The sequence below is a fragment of the Pantherophis guttatus genome, chromosome 3 (genome assembly GCF_059756535.1).
Source record: "Pantherophis guttatus breed Tessera chromosome 3, ASM5975653v1, whole genome shotgun sequence".
Taxonomy (NCBI): domain Eukaryota; kingdom Metazoa; phylum Chordata; class Lepidosauria; order Squamata; family Colubridae; genus Pantherophis; species Pantherophis guttatus.
Genome location: NC_142065.1, coordinates 192,317,728 through 192,337,401, shown reverse-complemented (window position 1 = coordinate 192,337,401; position 19,674 = coordinate 192,317,728). Strand labels below are relative to the sequence as shown.

Here is a 19,674-nt window from a genome sequence, read left to right as displayed (position 1 = left end):
AACAAAACTGAGGCTTAATATATAGATGGTTCTGGCTTTAGAAATTAATGCAACAGCTTGCTTCAAATAGAATTTTATACCTATAAATGGACAACATTATTTAAATCTCCTGCAAAATGAATTACAGACCATTTTGCATATGTGTACTCTGAAATCTGCAACTTTGGTACAAGGATACAAATTACTTAAATACTTCATATCTGTTCAGATAAATATGATATTTATTAAAATGAGTCTGACCATTAGATAACAAGTCGATATTTATTTACTACAAGAAATCAAAAGCTCACTGTATAATAACTCCACAAACGAAGTGTCAAGATTACTCCTTGAACCACTTTGTCAAGGGAGAATCAAGTATGGACTCATGTTCTCTGTTCATTTCTAAGCCGAATTCAAAGTTCTATTGCCTTATAATTCCCTAAGTAATAGAGTTGAGTTTCTGAATATTGTATGCGTTGTCTCATATTTTCAGATGGAGCAGGGGAAGAGTAGACATTTATCTTCTTGTCACATCGTTATGGTCAACGTACATAATGATAACACAAGATAAATACTTATTTTTTTAATTATTGAAACCTGGCCAAGATTCAGTTAATTACCAAGGCATGACTGCCAACAACTACTGCCCAAAGAGCTGCTGATAGAGTTCTACAGAGGAATTATTGAGTCTGTCATCTGCACCTCTATAACTGTCCAGTTTGGTTCTGCAACCCAACAAGACAGACACAGACTTCAGAGGATAATTAGAACTGCAGAAAAAACAATTACTACCAACCTGCCTTCCATTGAGGACCTGTATACTGCTCAAGTCAAAAAGAGGGCTATGAAAATATTTACAGACCCCTCACATCCTGGACATAAACTGTTTCAACTCCTACCGTCAAAACGCACACCAGAAGAACTAGACACAAGAACAATTTTTTCCCGAATGCCATCATTCGGCTAAACAAATAATTTCCTCAACACTGTCAAACTATTTACTAAGTCCGTACAACTATTAATCTTGTCATCATTCCTATCACCCATCTCCTCCCACTTATGACTGTATGACTGTAACCTTGTTGCTGGTATCCTTACGATTTATATTGACTGTTTCCTAATATGATTTGAATGCTTATTTGTACCCTATGACTATCATTATGATAGTCAAATGTATCTTGACAAATGTATCTTTTCTTTTATGTACACTGAGAGCATATGCACCAAGACAAATTCCTTGTGTGTCCACAGTCGGCCAATAAAGAATTCTTTAGAATTCTTAATTTAGAATAAAGAATTCTATTCTATTCTATTCTATTCTATTCTATTCTATTCTATTCTATTCTATTCTATTCTATTCTATTCTATTCTATTCTATTCTATTCTATTTCCATTCCACTCCATTCCATTCCATTCCATTCCATTCCATTCCATTCCATTCCATATAATGTGATTCAGCCAGCCACACCCATATTTTATGACTCCTCCCTGTAAAGGTCAAATATTTATACTTTTTAATTCATAGGTTTAAATGTATGATATTTTTGTAATCAGGGTTTTTTCTAATTTAACAACTTTATTTACATAGGAAAAAACCCTGATTACAAAAATATCACACATTTAAACCTATGAATTAAAAAGTATAAATATTTGACCTTTACAGGGAGGAGTCATAAAATATGGATATGGCTGGCTGAAGAGGTTCAAAAAAACCCCGAAATAGTGCTATCCCAGTCTCCCATAAGTCTCAGAATAAACAACACAAAATGTCTGACAGGCCTGAAAGTGATGATTGGAGATTTCATCCCACCATGGCCATTTAACAACTTTATCTACATAGGAAAAAACCCTGATTACAAAAATATCATACATTTAAACCTATGAATTAAAATATATATATATATATATATATATATATATATATATATATATATATATATATATATATGTATGAAATTAAGGGGGACTAGTATAGATCTAGCCATACCCTTACTTGGATTCGAACTTGGGCTGCCTGCATGGAATACAAATGCGTAACATGTAGGCAGCCCAAGTTTGAATCCAAGTAAGGGTATGGCTAGCTGATGAGAGCTAAATAGCTTGAAATAGATCTATACTAGTCTCCCTTTATTTCTTTATCAGCGAAACATAAATTTGGTATAAAATGGTTTATCGTCAATGCGACTGCTTGAGGGCTCCTGGATTGGAGCTGAAAGGCAAAAGGGATGCAGTATGCTCCCTCCCACATGAAGTGCATACATTTCCAACATCATAAGCTTTCCACAGATAAAGCCATATTTAGGGTCATTTGATTAGTTATGTATCTATAAGCTCTACTATATTTCTATATAAGAAACTTAAAATAAACTGAAATTTAAACTCACATGGAAGTAGGACTGCAACATATTTTGGATTTTATTATTCAGTACTTCTTTCTACCACAGACTGGCATGTACTGTTTTTCTAAATCCTATGATTTATGAATATATTAATGAATAGTGGATAAAATCCTACCATATTATACATTTTTCATAGACCCTCAACAAAATTTTTAAAAAAGGATAGATTAAAAGTCTGATCATCGCTCAAGTTTCTAAGAACCAGAATACTGATGTGTCTTACTTTTTATAAACAATTATAATTGTGATTAGCAATTATTTAAAGCAGTTCATCAAGTTAATCACAATGCTTACCACAGGAAATATATTCTATTTTTGGAGTGAACAAACCAGAATTTTTCAGGATTGGAGGAGTACATTATTATGTATCATCTACAGCATTTTTTCCAAAAAGTTGTTTCCTCTTTTCTAATATTTTCAAATAAATTTTTCCAAAGGAAAATATTATACACAATTTAACAAAAAAGTAAGATTTCCAAGTATTGCATGCATTTATCAGGGAGGATTTCTAAGAACTTAATCTTATATGCAAACAGGCTTTTTCATGAGAAGGAATAAATACATGGAAGAAATTTTTATACATTTTATATTGCCAAATTTATGTTAATAATTTGAGAATTATTGGGAATTGGGAATAAAATAAAATAGAAATCCAAACAAATCAGGTCACAAATATGTAACGAACAATAAGCAAATTGAATACACTATGTAATAACGACAAGTTATTAGTTATTTTGAGATAGAAGTAGAAAAACTAAGTGAAACATTTCCAATCTCTTTAATACTCTAATACAAACACTTTAAGGCTAATGAATCTAGCAATAGCAAGTCTTAGCAACATTATTTTCAATTGCTTGCAAAAGTAATTTTTTGTAGTATGCACTCTGAATATAACTTTACTAACACACACATTATATAGAATTACACTGTAATATTGATACAAAAGCTCTGCTTGTGTAGTTTAATACACAAGTCATTCAAAGCAATTTTGTAGAAATGCAAAAGCGTGATAGCTCATACCACTCTGTATCAGATTGTTTATGCAAGTAATTCATTTAAAGTGAAGGAACCAATTCACTTCCTAATTACATTTTATGGTTATATACTCATCAGTATCTCTGAAATTCAGCAATGGAAAGCAAAAGAGCAATAGAACTTTAGAGTAAGTAGTTCTGTTTAAACTGTCACAAAAATACTCACAGTACATACATAGAAATAGAATCATAATAGCCAGCTTTTTACTAAGTTTCATTTCAAACAAATCTTTTCTACTTAAAAATGAAAACACTGAACTAATTTACAGTGGTACAATTTGAAAATTCTGTATCTAGAAACCATAAATATATAGGTATTATGTAATAAACTATTTCCTAATTCAGACTTTTAGTTTCCCTTAGTAACCAGAAATTTAAGACTGAGTATATTTCTGCTTAAGGGTCATTTGAAGAACATACAGGCTCGGCATTCAGTTACTGATGGTTAAAAAACAGAACTGGTTCCTGATGTATTCAATAGGTGAAATTTATAAGAGAACAAAACTATTTGTGTACCACACTGGTAAAATGGGACAAAATTATACTAATCTACATTCAGTGGATTATTAGCAATATTAAAAGCATTAGAAGCAATAAGGGATTTATTGATGTCTTCTGAAAGTACAATAAGGCATATATTTTAAAATCAGTGATATACTATTAGTATATAACATCTACAGGAAGACTGGAAAGTTTAACAGAATTACTCCACAACATGTTTGAAAAAATTCAGAATAGTATTTATCAATCCCATTAACACATTTTCAATGTATCTTGAAAATTATGTACCCAAGCAGCAACTTACGATATACTCTATAGTCCCTTTTGGCTTTTGAAAAGACATGCGTCTCCCATCTTTCTTGTCTATAGTCTTCTTCTGGCCGGTATCTGAAAGAAATTGAGGCAAAGCATGCATTATTACACTCATCTTTTTCTCATCTCAGGATTGTCACACACTGCCAACTACAGCATCACTTGCAGACATGTAATTCACCAGTTAAATAGCTATCAGCCAGTGAGTCTATGCTCAGCCTAAGACAAGCACCTATCAGAACAGACTTCATTCCTCTAAATTTATTACACTTTAGTGTTAGAAATGCCTTAGCTTTATCAATATCTGCAAGCCTTCTAAAGTATTATTAAATCACAAGAAACTAGATGAAAAGTTTTTTCAATATAGGGCAAGGTTATAACAGTTCTCTAACATATTTAATTAGATTTTCATTACATATACTTGCCTGTCATCTGCAGTAAATTAAATTCAGCTTCAGAGATGAGTCCTTAACTTTAGCTACAGTTTTTCAAACACAGTTGCGTAGCACTTTAATAGTAATTTTTTTTGTTTTCTATTGTTAAACGTTTAAAAACATTTAACAAGTGGTAAATCACTGAATTGCTGGGAAGCATGCTCCATTCGGGATCACCAGTTTGACTTGTGAACTCTGTTCAGAAATTCACATTTTGTCAGTGATCAAAAATTAAGCAAACTTAATTTCAAGTTTGATCTTTTTCAAGATCAAGTTTTCTTCAATTTATAAGAAACTAAACTCCATAACTTCAAGAAATGCAAAGGAGTTTTATAAATGGTGCACAAAGAGACTAAAAAGAGAAAACAGGGAGAGTCTAATCCTTTTTTCTATTTGCTCGTCTCAGAACATATTTAATTTTACATATAGAAATGGCCATACTTTAAAATTGGAGTGGATAAATTGGAAAAGAGATCTAGTCTCTAAGATGTCTATGGAGATTATCAGTCATCCAGATCATGGTTGTACCAAAGGTGCTTTTTCAAGAAGCAACTGGACTTGTTTTTCTTTGAAGACATTTCACTTCTTCTCCAAGAAGCTTCTTCAGCTCTAGGCTCAGTTATTCTTGAGGTTTATTATTTGTATGTCCTCTTCAATTATTAAGACCTCAGCTGGTTTCATTTGTAAATCCAATGTGGTATCTTTTTCAATATCATTCTTATATTCTAGCATTTACATTTTCATATCTAGGTCTTTTTCCATATCACTTTTATAATTTGGCATTTTTTAAAATCCAAATCTACATTTAATCAGTTTCAGTTTTATCCAATAAAATCTGTTATTCTTCTGTATCCTCTGTTACAATATTAGACAATCTTGAAAATAATTTGGGGATTTGTTCACAAATAGCCTTTTTTTTTTATAACCGAAGAGTATTGTTCCATATATTAATGGGTTTCTTCTCTTTTAATTGTAATTCTTAGTTCTCACTGGTTCTCTCTAATTGGCCTTCAAAATCCGTTCTTATCGTCTGTTTATTTTCCAATCAGCAAAACTTTCCCATGGAAATATTTCCTATAGTTAATTTCAAACTCTATAAATATTGTTATAAAATTTTAGCCTTTCAAGTCTATCTAGCCCCTTAACTTTTCAAAGTCAACATCCCAGTCCCTCGTTTGCTGTATTCCAGAAATTAATGTTGCTTAAAAAAAACCCTGAAGCTTTCATAAAATATGTTTCATTCAGGACAGGAGGAAATTCTCCCAGTGTAATAAACCTTTTCCCTTGGAAAGTTCTTAACATCTAGAACATCAATAACAAGCATCTTCCTAAAGCAGTTGTAACAGGAAATGAGTGACCCAGAGTTTTTTTTTTAAAGCTCTGAATTACAGCTTAAGCAGGATGTTTTTCCTCTGATTCCTACAACTCTCAAACTCACTATTTTATTATCTCTTTATGATTACTATTTTATGATCTCTTCACAGAGAGATTTTGTACAGAGCAATTTTGTGGGTGATCCTTGGGTCTCCTTGATCTGGAGAGAGTTTACGAGAAGCCAATCCACACACTAGCTCCTTTTATTTGCCATGGTTGTTGGCTCCAAAAAAGTTCAGCCTTCTTCATATGCCATCTCTCTTTCCATACAAGACTCTTAATTTATGCTGCATGGTTCTAAATGCATTAGAATGTAACATTGTATGCAGATTTGAGTATACAGCATACAGTATTAAGTTATATAATTTTCTTGAATAAAGGATATTTTAAATATTATCCTTTTATGCATCTGAAATTAAACTCCATTATTTGGCCTATGTTTCAAAATTAATTGTTAATTAATTAATTAATTAAAGTATTAAATTATATTTTTACAATGGAGTAGTTTTTGCCTAATTTTTTTTTAATTTTTTCACAATTAATGGGAAAAATCTATGGGCAGGATCTAAATAAGTTCTTAGGCTTATATAATGAACTTGTACTATACCACTTTTTAAAAAATGTTTTATTGCAAGAAGTGACTCACAACCAAACAAGCCTGTTTTGAAAGACATATCATTTTAAAATGATTTGCTCTGTAGTGAGAGCACTATAAAAAGAAACAAATTAAAACCCAGAGCTCCTGTACTGCAGGATGGAACTTAATGGAATGCAAGTTTAGGTCCTCTTTTATGCTACCAATGTGCTTTTTCTTTAAGTTTCTTTATTTAAAAAGTAAATCCACACTGTACAAGAATTGCAACATCTGAAATGAATAAGAACAATTTGCTATAAACTAAAGCATTAGCACAGAATGCATTCCAGAATACTGTACAAGAATCTTGCATTTTATTTTCTACTATTAGTTGCTTAATAATAACTTCTTAGTGTACATTTAGATTCAAAGGAATTATAAAACCAGCATTTTTATAATTACTATAGCTTTTAACCAGCATAACAATATCATAGAAAATAAAATAAAATTTAGAATACCAGCCATTGATGGCACAGGGCCTGATTATCTGGATTGTCCATCTCCAATAATTTCTCCTTGCCTAGTACAGTCAAGCAGAATAGGTATGTTCCGGGTCCCTCAATTAAACAACGTTACCCTGTAGGACTGAGAAAGCAAGTGCCTCTATTCTCTGGAACAACACCCCTCTCTCCAGAAGCCCTCATTCACCTGGGGTTTTGGAAGGCCCTTTAAGATCTGATCGTGTCCTGGTGGGGAGGGACGGGGCTGTCATACATTCATTGGTATGCTTCCTTTTGAGTAAGGCTGCCATGTCATCATGTAGCCAGCATGAAAATACAGAAACACAGTAACCTTTCCACCAAAGCAGTACCTATTTATCTACTCACATTTGCATGCTTTCCAACTACTGTAACATCTGAACCTAGGTAAACGGCTATTTATTTAAACTATGACTAGAAAGAACCCTACAGGATTTAAAACTACAATTTGATAATTTCCCCAACTACAAATTAAAAATAACAGCAAAGCTTCTGTTTGTTCATCACGCAATATTGAAGTTAATTGAAAACTAAATATTTTAACTAAAATCAAAAGTTTACCACTAATAGTCTGGCTTGTTAAAGAGTAAATTAGTTGACTGTAGTTAAATTCTATCCCAGGTCATTCTCATATCAAGATATCTATACCGAAGCATAGCCATGCTAGATATGAATTTTTTTTGCCGGGGGTGGGGGGAAACCCTCACCCCTCATATACAAATTATCCTAATATATTTTTTTAAATAGATTTAAAAAGTAAATGAAAATTTAAATACAAGAGCATTAAATTTACTTTTGAATAGTTGGATAATTCTAAACTATACAAATGAATTGCTTTTGTAGATATATCAACTACTTTATGCTTATATTATTCTTATTTAATCTTAAACATACTAAAGTACATAGTAGAAAATAATCCCTGAGATTCTATCCTAATGTAACATTGGATTCAATAATACATGGACATTTTATATTATATAATTTTATTATCACTCACTTGGACAAAAAGCCTGTGTTAACTTTTAACATACCTAGTATCACCTTTGTTTAAAAGTAATTTTCCCCAAAGCTACAAAACTTATGAATACAAAATCTTTATGAATACACTGCTTTGCACAGACACATGACGTTTTCTGTTCAGACACGGCTGGGGCTACACAGAATGTTATGAGGCAAACACAGAAGCAGGCAATACGTGGCCCATAAGGAGAAAACGTGATTACAGCTACTTTAATTCAAAACAAAATCACAAAACCACAAAAGGAGAAACTAAAGTTCTGGACCCATGCATTAGTGACTTCCTTGCTTCACTGGCATATCTCCTGTAGTTTCTTCAATAAAAGCAAAGTGTTCCTAAGCAAACAGCCTGTTCCAATTAATAACTCAATCTAGATTTAAAGTTCCTACCCAACCTTAGAATTTACATATTTACACCATTCTAATATACAGCCCATTGGTTACAAGCTACAGTTATTAGTTATTATGCTTCCTCTGTCATGTGGCCAGCCCTCTACAATAGTATTTCCTCAATGATCCTGATATTTTGTCAGGCATTAAAAACTTGGATATTTACTCCAAGCCTTTGATCAGGTTGACAGATAAATCTATGTAAGACTTTGTTCGGAAAATGTTTGTTCTATTTCTGTTTTATATGCATGTACTGGGATGCATCATTTATCTTTATTATTTGGTGTTGATTATATACAGTATCCAGATTCAAGCAGAATCAGTTTATTTAAATCTATATACATAATAAACAAAACATAATACATTCACACATCATGGTAATGCAAAACAAACCAGATTACAGCATGTGTTTAAACTGCTTGCTAACATTTCTGTTGTTATTGTTGTTGTTACTTTTTTGGTGATTTTGTTTTGTGTTTCTACACCACTCAGAGCCAAACATATAAGGCTATGTAAATTTATCAAATAAATGAACCATATTTTGAGTTAATGTAATGTGTAAACTGCAGTAATAGGAACAAGGCTACTATGGTTTGTTTAATAAACTAAGATGTGATATGTGGATCCAGAAATTACTATTCAGTGGAATTCAAAAGACAGAAGCTGAAGAACTGAGAATCAATCAGAGGCAGAATGTACAGCTCCCACACTGAGAATCTCTCAAGGACAGCGCTGATATTCATTTTCCCTGCTGTATCAAAGAAAAAGACTGAAAAAAAACTACCAAAGTTTTCTGGCAGGAATAGTCCAATAGGACAGTGTATTCTAAAGTGTTCCTCTGGGCCCCAGGACCTTCTCAAGGTGCCTCAAAATCAAAATTATCTGCTAGTCTAGTCTTGAAAAAAAAAATACACAATATTAAAATCCCACCAAAAAATTGTGAGAAGCAGTAGGGCTGCAAAGTGTCCATTTTAATTTTCAATCTGTTAAATATTGATAAATACAGACCATGTAAACAAAAGCTTCTATAATTTTTAAGAGAGAGAAGAAAAGTTAAAGAAACACTGCAATAGGCTGTCCTACTTAGCAAATAAAATAAAATAAAGCAAATTGGTGTCAGCACCAGTGGTGAGTTTTTTTGCCCACTCGGGCTTGGGCCTTCTTCCCATGACTTCCATTCTTTTAAACAAGGAAAATCTTGGCACGGCTGGGGAAGATGGGCCACAGAGTAGCAGTGGAGGGAAGGAGGAGAGACAAAGGGAGTGCAGGACGTTGAAAAAAAACCCTTTCCAGCTGCAAAAACCCAAATGCAGCACTAAAAAAGAGAAGAGGTTTGGGGTGTGTGGGTGTCCTGAAGTTTTGTCCCAAACTTCAATATGCACTCGCGTGTCTCCCTTGAGTTCAACCCACTTCCTCATACTCCAGGTCCCTCTTCTTTTCTCCCCCTTTTATGTAAACACCTCATAAAAATCTCACACAGGCGAAGTCTTGAACGAAACCAGTCCAAATACACCAAAGAGACATTTGATCAAAGCTGCAGGGGAGGGGTAGGCCCAGAGTTTGAGCGCCTGCCTGCAACCCGCCTTCTCCTGCAACCAGTCTTCTCCAAAGGCTGGAATACACAACTTTTTAGGGGTCGCGCATTCTGGGAAGTGTAGTCCCAACGAGGGACGGACGTTTTCTTTCTCTCTGACCGACCAGCTACGAAAGAACCGGGGAAACCCCTCTCCTCCACCTCCCCACGAAACCCGCCGGCCCAGCTGGGGCCAAGTATCTAGCCAAGCGGGAGGCCTTACCGGGCGGCGAGGGCGCCCCGTCGTGTTGGGAATCCTGGAAGTGGACTTGGCGGAGGCTCCCCGCGCCGGGGACGGCGCCCCAGAGGCGGTTGGCGGTGCCCCTCAGCAGGCGGCCACTCTTGCCCGTGAAGGTGGTGAGGTACTCCATGGGGGGGCTCGGGCACCCGTGCTCCGGAGCTAGGGACGAGTTCGGGGAACTACCGCGCTGCGCGGCCCGTGCGCGACACCCTCATGGCGGACTAGAAGCCGAGCTCGGAGCGGAAACGGAGAGCCGCGCGGCCGGGGGAGAAGGGGAAAAAAAAAAGTTAGGCAAAAGTTGGGGCTGACGCCGCCTCAGGTCTCCGGCGCTGAAAGGAATCGAGCGGCGCGGTTATGGTGGGTGTGGCTGGAAGGAGGCGCGGCGAGGCCTCCGCCCGCCTCCCTCGAGTTTCTCAGGCGAAGATCCCCGCAGGGCTGGTGGACACGCGCGTGGGTGAAGGTGAGGACTCTTGTACGCGTCTCTCTCACCAACACGCTCTCTCTCTCTCTCTCTCACACACACACACACGCCCTCCCCTTAGGAGGTGACTGGACACGTGCGTGGATGAAGGTTAGGACTCTTGCACTCCTCTCGCTCACCCTCACCCTTTCTCTCTCTCTCTCTCACACACACACCCCACACAAACACTCGCGCGCGCCCTCCCCTTAGGGGGTGAAGGTCTTCTCTCCCTGCATTTATGGCTTGTGAATTTCTGACTGTGCCTGGAGTGGAATTAGTAACAGTAACAGAGTTGGAAGATACCTTTGGAGGTCATCTAGACCAACCCCCCTGCTCACGCAGGAAAGCTGTACTAGGGATTCGAACTGCCGACCTTTCTGATCGACAAGCTCAGTACTGAGCCACCTAGTCAGGCTATTAAGACTGGGATTAAGAGAGGGATGGGAGACCACGAATAAATCTTGGGAGCTTGTAAGGCAGCAGAGGAAATCTCAAAAAAAAGTAAAACCTGGAATCCTTCTGTGAAGCTCCCTCGAGGAAACTGCTTCAGTCAGAAGGAGTTGACAGAAAGCTTTTGACCTCAACAAAGATACTGCTCAAATAAAGATGGCACTTTACCCCACTTCATCTCTCTCTGAAATAAAAGGCATGCCCAAAAGGTAAATAAGGTATTTCCATCAGGATGTATCAGGTCGATTTAAAAGTATCTTGTAAACTAAAGCTTACATTGCAAACATAGATAACTGAAATAAAATAAAAGTATATTTTAAGTCATAGCTATCCTAGATCAGTGTACGGAGTATATGTCTCACTTCCACAAAATTCACTATCTTGTAAACTAAAGTTTACATTGCAAGCATAGGTAACTGAAATAAAATATGTTCAATTGACATATTTAGGGACATTTTTGTTATACTCAGCATGATTATGTAACTGCAGCTTCCTAAGAATGTGATTCTATGTGTGCTTACTCAAAAGTAAAAGTGAGCTATGCTGGGGCATGCAGAAGATCTGGTTGTTACCCCAGTATGACGGTGGGAATTAATAATCCTGAAGAAAGCCACTACTATAGATATTATATGGAATATAATTACAACGTCACTCGGGTGGTTGTTTTCTTTTTTTACATACATGAAGATATTCATTACTGATGGGGGCAGATGATAACTGAGGATTTTGAACATTCTGTTGCAATCAGGATGTTATGTTACCCTAATATGGGTGATGGAGTTAACAATCCAGTGGAAAGACATCAATGAAGACATTATACGGACTATAAGTTTTAAGTCATTGATTTTATCTATATAAGGGAATATTTTTTTTTAGTAGGGTGGGCAGAAGAATAAAGATATTAAGAATTGTTATGCATGGTAATTTTGTAGGAAAGTGGGTGGAGACAGGCTAGTTTATTGATTGTTTAGTATAAGAAAAGGGATGTTTAAGAGATATATTGGAGTGGAGGAAATGGATAGAGTTGAATAAATGTCAAATTAGGATTTATTATATAGTTTCATAGGGGAAGGCTGCTTCGAAATGTTATATTAATATACACAAAAGATTAAATGTTAAATTAGGATTTATATAGTTTTAAAATGGAAGGTTGTTTTGAAATGTTATATTAATATACAGATATATGTATATAGCCTTGATAGTACGGGGTTTAGTGCACCCTGTAATTAACACAGCTGCCTGCAATTTCTGCTGGTTCGAATCTCTCCAAGGCTCAAGGTTGACTCAGCCTTCCATCCTTTCTAAGGTAGGTGAAATGAGGACCCAGTTTGTGGGGGCAATAAGCTGACTTTGTATAAAACATACAAAAGAATGAAGGCTATTGCTTAACGCATTGTAAGCCGCCCTGAGTCTCCGGAGAAGGGCGGCATATAAATCAAATAAAAAAAAAATGTATGGGGGAGGAGAAAAAGGGCAGATTATTGCTAAATTGGGAGTCATAATAATATTACTATGCTAAATCAGAAGTTATTATATAATGTTATAGTAGAATGTTATTTTGAAATGTATGGAAAAAGGGGGATGTAATAATATTATTAGAAAGAAAGGATCAGTATTTGGGGGATGGAGTAAGGGGATGGTAAAATATTATATAATCTGTTATGAATTTGGATCTTACTTTGAAGTCACAGGGGGATGGGTGGTGAGGGGGGGTTAGGGAGGAGGGAGGGAGAAAAAAGGGGGAAAAATCTGTATTTGAAAAACTTTTTTAATAAAAGAAAAGTGAGACCTTTAAAAAAAAAAAAGTAAAAGTGAGTTTGGTCAACCTTACTCTATTATTAAAGTATTGCACACTGAGGCTCTGGCTTGAGGGATATGCTGCTATGCCAAAAGGTTCATATAAATAGTCCAAAAGCTTAGCAGCCTTTAAGATAAATTCGAAGGAAGTTAAAGAAGTAAGAGAGAGGAAGCAAGTTATTTGTGTAATAGTTAAAAGAACCTACAGTTTCAAGAGATCCTCCAGAATCAGGTGCTAAAATCAAGTTCATTACTACCCTTAAGAGCATCAGTAAACGTTAAAGGGAGATGCAATTGGTTGTGCCTTATGAAAAAAGAATGCAGGACTATACTGGTTTTTTAATATATGTCTCACCAATATAGAATAATACCAGACAAAACTGTATTAATGGCATACTGCCCTTCTCTGAGCTACATGCAGAAAATAACAGTAATAATTGACTTTAGTATAATTGCTAAGTTACATAAAAAACAATAATGAAGAAGTATAAAATTTTAAAGTGGATGAAAGACTTTATTCTCCAATACAGTAAATCAATATAGACAGTTCAGTAATTAAGTATGAAGTAGCATTGTCTCCAAACTCAAAAAGCTGTTTTGACTTAAATGAGAAGAAGCCCTGAATACATGCAAGACAACAATTTTAGAACTAAATATAGTCTTTCACACTTAACTCTCAACACCCTGCTACAGAGCCTCAGGAAAATCAAAGAACTAAAAATAGAAGTTGAAAATATGGTTGCATTTGATCTCGCGGCACTCTTTATGTCCATAGATCCAAAGCTAGTGAAAGAATCCACGGCAGCAGTAGTACACAACACACCCAATTTTATCAAAAGATGTCTGACCACTCAACCCAACTACAGCAGAACCAATACAAACTATGAAAAGGATAACTATATATCAAAACATCCAACAGACTATTAAAACGACATGGCATCACCATAGAATACAAATCAATTAAAACATCTTACGTAATCAAAAGATCCAAGACTCGCCTACAACATACAATGTGAGAACTGTAACAGCCACTACATAGGACAAACAGACAGAAGACTACAGAGTACATCCATGAACACCAATGAGCAGACTCAAGATGTGATGAGATTCAAGACATTAATCTCACATTACAAAAACAAACTCAACCATAGTTTCAGCTGGGAATCTGAGCATCCTAGATCAAGTTAAATCCCCAAATGTCAGGGAATTCCTGGAAGTCGGGCAGTCAGACAGACTAATACAATTAATTGCTTTGGTTTTTCAGCTTCTCCATGCTGCCTCACATTTTATATAAATTTAACACATAGCACAAGACATGTTCACAGCAGATGGAGACCAAGGGATACAAGCTTTTTGTTGCTTTGTTCCTGTGTACAATTTCTATGCATTTACAAAGATTTGGAGGTTTGCTCTACCTGTGCCATTTTGGCTATGTTACCCCCAGTCCCCACCCCCACCCCCGATGGCTCTGGTACCCAATTACTTAATATTTGGCTAATTTCAAGACATAAGTGGGATGGAGGGAATTTCAAGGCTATAGACTAGATTGGAAATACAAAGGAAAAACAATGGTATAATTAACAGTGTGGCTGCCTTAACAATTATTATTGTAATACAGAGATTTGTATCATCGTCCAAAACAAAAACCGAAGAATGACAGAGCACAAAATAATGAATGGGGCTAAGAGAAAAACAAGGCAATTTAATTCAAATGTAATTCAAATTGCTACAGTGCATATAATTTTAATTTAAAATTCAAATGAAATTTAAAAGCAGAATATGATTTCCCTCCATATATTTAATATTTTTCTTCTGTCACAATAGTGTTTACAATTAGGCAGAACATTTGAAGGCCTTGAGGCGATACATGTAGCCTTGGAGTTAAAGTTGTGCACTTCTTTATAACTCTTCATAGAAGAAAAGGAGGATAGGTGTAAATACTAAAGAGTTGTACCAGCAAGCAGTTAGTATCTGGAGAGAAGGAAATAAAGTTCAAAGCACAAAAGGAATTTACGCTCATAAAGGAAGTTAACAGCAACAAAAGAGGATAGGGTTTATCTATATCAGTACCAAAGGAAGGAGGGGAAAGGGGATAGTTTCACTTTTGGAAAAATGGTATGGTGATAATATATACTGCTCAAAAAAATAAAGGGAACACAAGCAGAAGACATCCGAGATCTGAATGAATGAAATAGCCTTATTAAATACTTTGTTCTTTACATACAGTAGTTTATACACTGCTCAAACAACTAAAGGGAACACAAAACTACTGTATGTAACGAACAAAGTATTTAATAAGGCTATTTCATTCATTCAGATCTCGGATGTCTTCTGCTTGTGTTCCCTTTATTTTTTTGAGCAGTGTAATTTCTTTCTCTAAGGGGAACTGTGCTGAAATCAACCCAAGAACAACTGACATAACGAGAAACGGGCAGTTCAAAATAAGTTATGAGATGGTTACAGAGCTACCATAACGAAGTTTCAGTCTCAGCTACCATAACGAAGTTTCAATCTTCAGTTATTTTCAGTCACATCTCAGTCTTGGAGGAACATAAAGTATCATCTTGAAGGCTCCTTCTATGTTCTTTGAAACATGGCTTGGGACAAATCAGAACGGGCTTATGCCAAACCAACCCAATATCTTTTTTTTAAGAGTTACTACACAATTGACATAATGCACTTTTATTTCTGCAAAGCATTTGCCATCTCCCAAGTGATTCTAGTAGAGAAGATGACAAAATGTGACGTGGACTATATTATTAGAAGAATTCAGAACTGGTTGCAGATGACACAAAAATAGGACAACAACAAATGACTTAGGAGAAAGTAAGTTTAGAAAGATCTTATCAACCTGGAGTAATGGGCAAAAGCAGCAAGTTGAATGTCGACAGGGACAAATGCAAAGCCCTTTATTTGGATAGAAAAAATCAAAGGTATGAGTATAGGATGGGTTGATATGAAGAATATCTGGGTGGGTTTGTTGATTACAAGTGTGATGCAGTAAGAAGGAAGCAAGGTAATTAAGACGCAGTCATAGGTTGTACTCAAAATTACAGCACGTTCAGGAGAATTAATTGTATCTCTCTATTTTGCATTGGTCATATCATACCCAGAATATTCTGTGCTGTTTTAAGCACTGTGTTTAAGAAATGATGCTGACAACTGGAACATTCAAAGGAGAACAACCGAAATGCTAAGAAGCCAGGTAGAAAAAAATGCATGAGGAATGATTGAAAATGTTTAGCTTAAAGAAGAAAGAACTGGAAAGAAATGTGAGAGCTACCTTCAAGTATCTGAAGGACTGTCAAGATGGTGTTCAGTTTTATTCCATAAGATAAGATAAAAACAATGAATATAAATTACAAGGATTATGAATGGGCATCAGGAAGGGCTGTTCAAAACAGTGGTGCAGTCTGCTTAGCCAGAAGTGTTTAAACAGGTTGGATTGCTTATCCACTGGAAATGCAGTACTAGCGGATGTTTTCACTGAGCAGGGGATTGGATTACAATTTTACAACCCATATTCTGTAATTGTATAATTTATATAATTAGGGGTATCAGACCTACCCTGCCTAAATCTGGATGATAATTAGATGGAAACAAAGAGTTTTGTATCTCTCTCCTGTCATTTTCTGGTAATTTTTGTTGTTGTTGTTTAAAGCCATGATCTGATTGCCTTTTTTAATATACATAGAGCTTTGGTGTGGGAGAATGAACTAATTTTGGCTTGTATGGCTCATGCTGCTGGGTGAAAACTCAGCTTTTCCTATACAGTGGTTGGCAGCTGAATAAGACTCACCCAAGCAAGAGCTCGGTGGCCAATGTGGCCTATTTTAAGGAAAAACTACAAGAAGGAATGCAAATGAGTCAGATTATTCTATAAGATTATTCGTCATGACTTGGAAATGTTTATAATACAGAATTATTTGAATTATGGGTTCCTTGCAATGTATATTGACCTACAAAAGTACAGCTACCACCTCTGGGTTACAAAAAACCAAACTGAAACAAAGGAATATTGAAACTTCAATCTCTCTATTAATTACTTTTAATTATCTATTAATATTAATGTCTAGGAATGATAAAGATTTTTGTACCTGGGATCAACCCATTCATAATCAATTTAAATAATAAGGTATTACAAAGTAGGATAGCCAGGCCTCCAGCTGCAATTTAGATTTTTTTGTAAAGCTTCTGAGAAAGGCAACATATACCACCCACTCAAATACTTGATTTGTTGGGCAATCCTTTTCTTACTTCTTCTTTAGCCATTTTTTCTGTTATCATAATATTTTATTATTAATTTTTAATTAAACCTTTATCGCAACTTTGCCTGCCTGCCTATCTGTTTCAAGGCGATGAATACACCTATCTCTCCTGCCTCCTGTTTTTCCCACAACAACCTTGTGAGGTGGGTTGGGCTGGGAGAGAGGGGCTGATTTAAAGTCACCCTGCTGACTTCATGCTGAAGGGTCGTCTAGAGCCGTGATGGCAAACCAAAGGCATGTGTGCCACAGGTGGCACACAGAGCCCTCTCTGTGGGCACGTGAGCTGTCACCCCAGCTCAGCCAGCTGGTCGTTGGCTTTCTGATGCTCTGGGGCGCACACACATGTGCACAGGCACGCGTGCCTTCCAGTTTGGGTATTCTGTGCCTAAAATTTTTGCCATCACTGGTCTAGAGTATTCTGATTTCTAGGCCAGCAAGTTAACCACTATACTAACCTGACTTTTTTAATAGTTTATTTTGAATTGAATACAGAAAATATAAAAAAGGGATGAGGATATTCATATTATAAATTGTTTTCCAGCAGGGCCTTGCATCTTTAGCAGCTGGACAAAACTATCAGAAAAACAGAAAAAAAGAAAAACTATCAGAAAATACTGTATGTAAATCCATTTACATATTTGTTGTCTTGTTACTTCATCATCTGTCTACATTTAAATTATCCAGTAAGGACAGAAATGTTATTACACTATTATTAGAATGCAGAAGACTATGAGCAATCTATGGTAGCAAAATCTTTTGCAGCATAATGAAAATTTACTCACAGGATGTACCTAAGCATTGTTGTCAGCCCTACCAGGTAAACCAGATTTGACCATCAAAGCCATAAATACTGAAGGTTTAATTATAGGATTATGGTAACAGAATCTTTCAACTCTGAATGGGACTTTCCCTTCCAGCCTTTATCCTAAGTAGCACTACGGAGGGTCCAGTCTAAGATGCTTTCTCAAATTACATTCCTATTTTGGACTTAGATTTCTCTTCTCTGACCATTACCTTGGCTATGGCATGTCATCCTCTTTCTCAAAATTATTCTCAGAGCCCATTACAACTCTTTGTACAATTTGCCTATATGTGTGTAGTACCCATTAGTAGTTTTAAGGCTTCCATTTCCACTCTGGTGGGTCTACAGAGAGCTGTTTTCCAGGGTTATTTTCATAGGAAAAACAAAGTGGATTTTAGTGCTGGATAAAAATGAGGATTTGCTAGATAATGAAAACCCAGTCATATATGACTGAATTTAGATCCCTTTAGTCCTTTATCTCCATGCACAGGTAGAACAAGGTGAAAAACCTAGCCTTTTTTTGCAATGAATACGCCTAGCCAGAAAACCAGAAGTCCCAGGGCACCAGCATGCTGGTTAGTCATAGGTCATTCTCTCACTATAATAAAACTGCCAGATATCAATACTAATGAGGAACTTTTAACTTTAAAAGCTACATAAAAAGCATGTGCAAGACGTCTTACCAGATAAGAATCTTTTTATTATTTGTTTAAACAATACATACTTGATTGTGTAATATTGAGGCCTTAGGATTTAGCATGATGAATGGATATCAAGATATTGTAGTCTCCTGCCAGCTCAGTTCAGTTCTGATATTTTAAACTGGTTTAAAATATCTTAATTCTAAATTATCATTCTTTTGCACCTAATTTCTTCTGATGACTTTCCAAACTGCAGTAAAAAGAAAAAATAAATTCACAAGCCTATTTTGTAGGGTTTTTTTTTTCCATGTAACACTCATTCTTTTTAGCTGGACCCCAAAATAATTCAAGTATTGCTTATCCATAGAGAAATGTCATGACTTTCAAATTGTTTTTGGATGTATTAAGAATAATTTTCTTGGCTATTATAAAAGCTCAGGTAGGTTGCCTCCCTGTGAATCAGACAATGATTGTATGTTTCTGATGTAACTCAAAATTCCATAGTATACACAACATTAAAGAAAAGGTTAATTAACATGTTGGAATATATCAGTTTAACATGACACCATCACAGATAGCTTGAATCTATTTGTTAAAGCTCTACAATTTACCTCTAACACAAATTTACAATTTATCCATAATTGATCAAATAAGACAAAGAACAGCAATTCATACAGTTACTAATTTTAATAACCATACTTCCTGTGCAACACTTGAAGGTACATGTAGACTAGAACTGGACCTAGGAATCCTATATGTATCCTATTTTCAGAGGAAAAATAATGCATTCTGCTGAAGGAGATATTGTATTCAAATTCCTGAATAGCAAACAGGAAGCTTTACTCCAAAAAGTCTGAGCTAGGATGAAAAAGTAAACAAGCCTTTG

General features: G+C 35.6%; 1 protein-coding gene and 1 long non-coding RNA gene across 7 annotated transcripts in view; one reads left to right on the top strand and one right to left on the bottom strand.

Annotated features, from left to right (window-relative positions):
- Nucleotides 1-19,674, bottom strand: part of OXR1 (oxidation resistance 1) — a 225,029-nt gene that overhangs the window by 43,116 nt on the left and 162,239 nt on the right. For 3 of the 5 annotated variants that reach the window (XM_034422177.3, XM_034422179.3, XM_087890848.1), the window contains one exon: nucleotides 4,221-4,303. In XM_034422177.3, coding sequence (XP_034278068.2) covers nucleotides 4,221-4,303 — 83 coding nt within the window. Of the gene's footprint in view, nucleotides 1-4,220; nucleotides 4,304-10,352; nucleotides 11,012-19,674 lie in introns of those variants that run through there. The other 2 variants (XM_087890849.1, XM_034422180.3) reach the window with 2 other exon arrangements.
- The window catches only part of LOC117668345 (uncharacterized), a 128,612-nt gene continuing 119,645 nt past the window's right edge, over nucleotides 10,708-19,674 (top strand). For both annotated transcript variants that reach the window (XR_015733429.1, XR_015733430.1), the window contains exon 1: nucleotides 10,708-10,830. This is a non-coding gene — a long non-coding RNA (uncharacterized LOC117668345). The remainder of the gene's footprint in view (nucleotides 10,831-19,674) is intronic.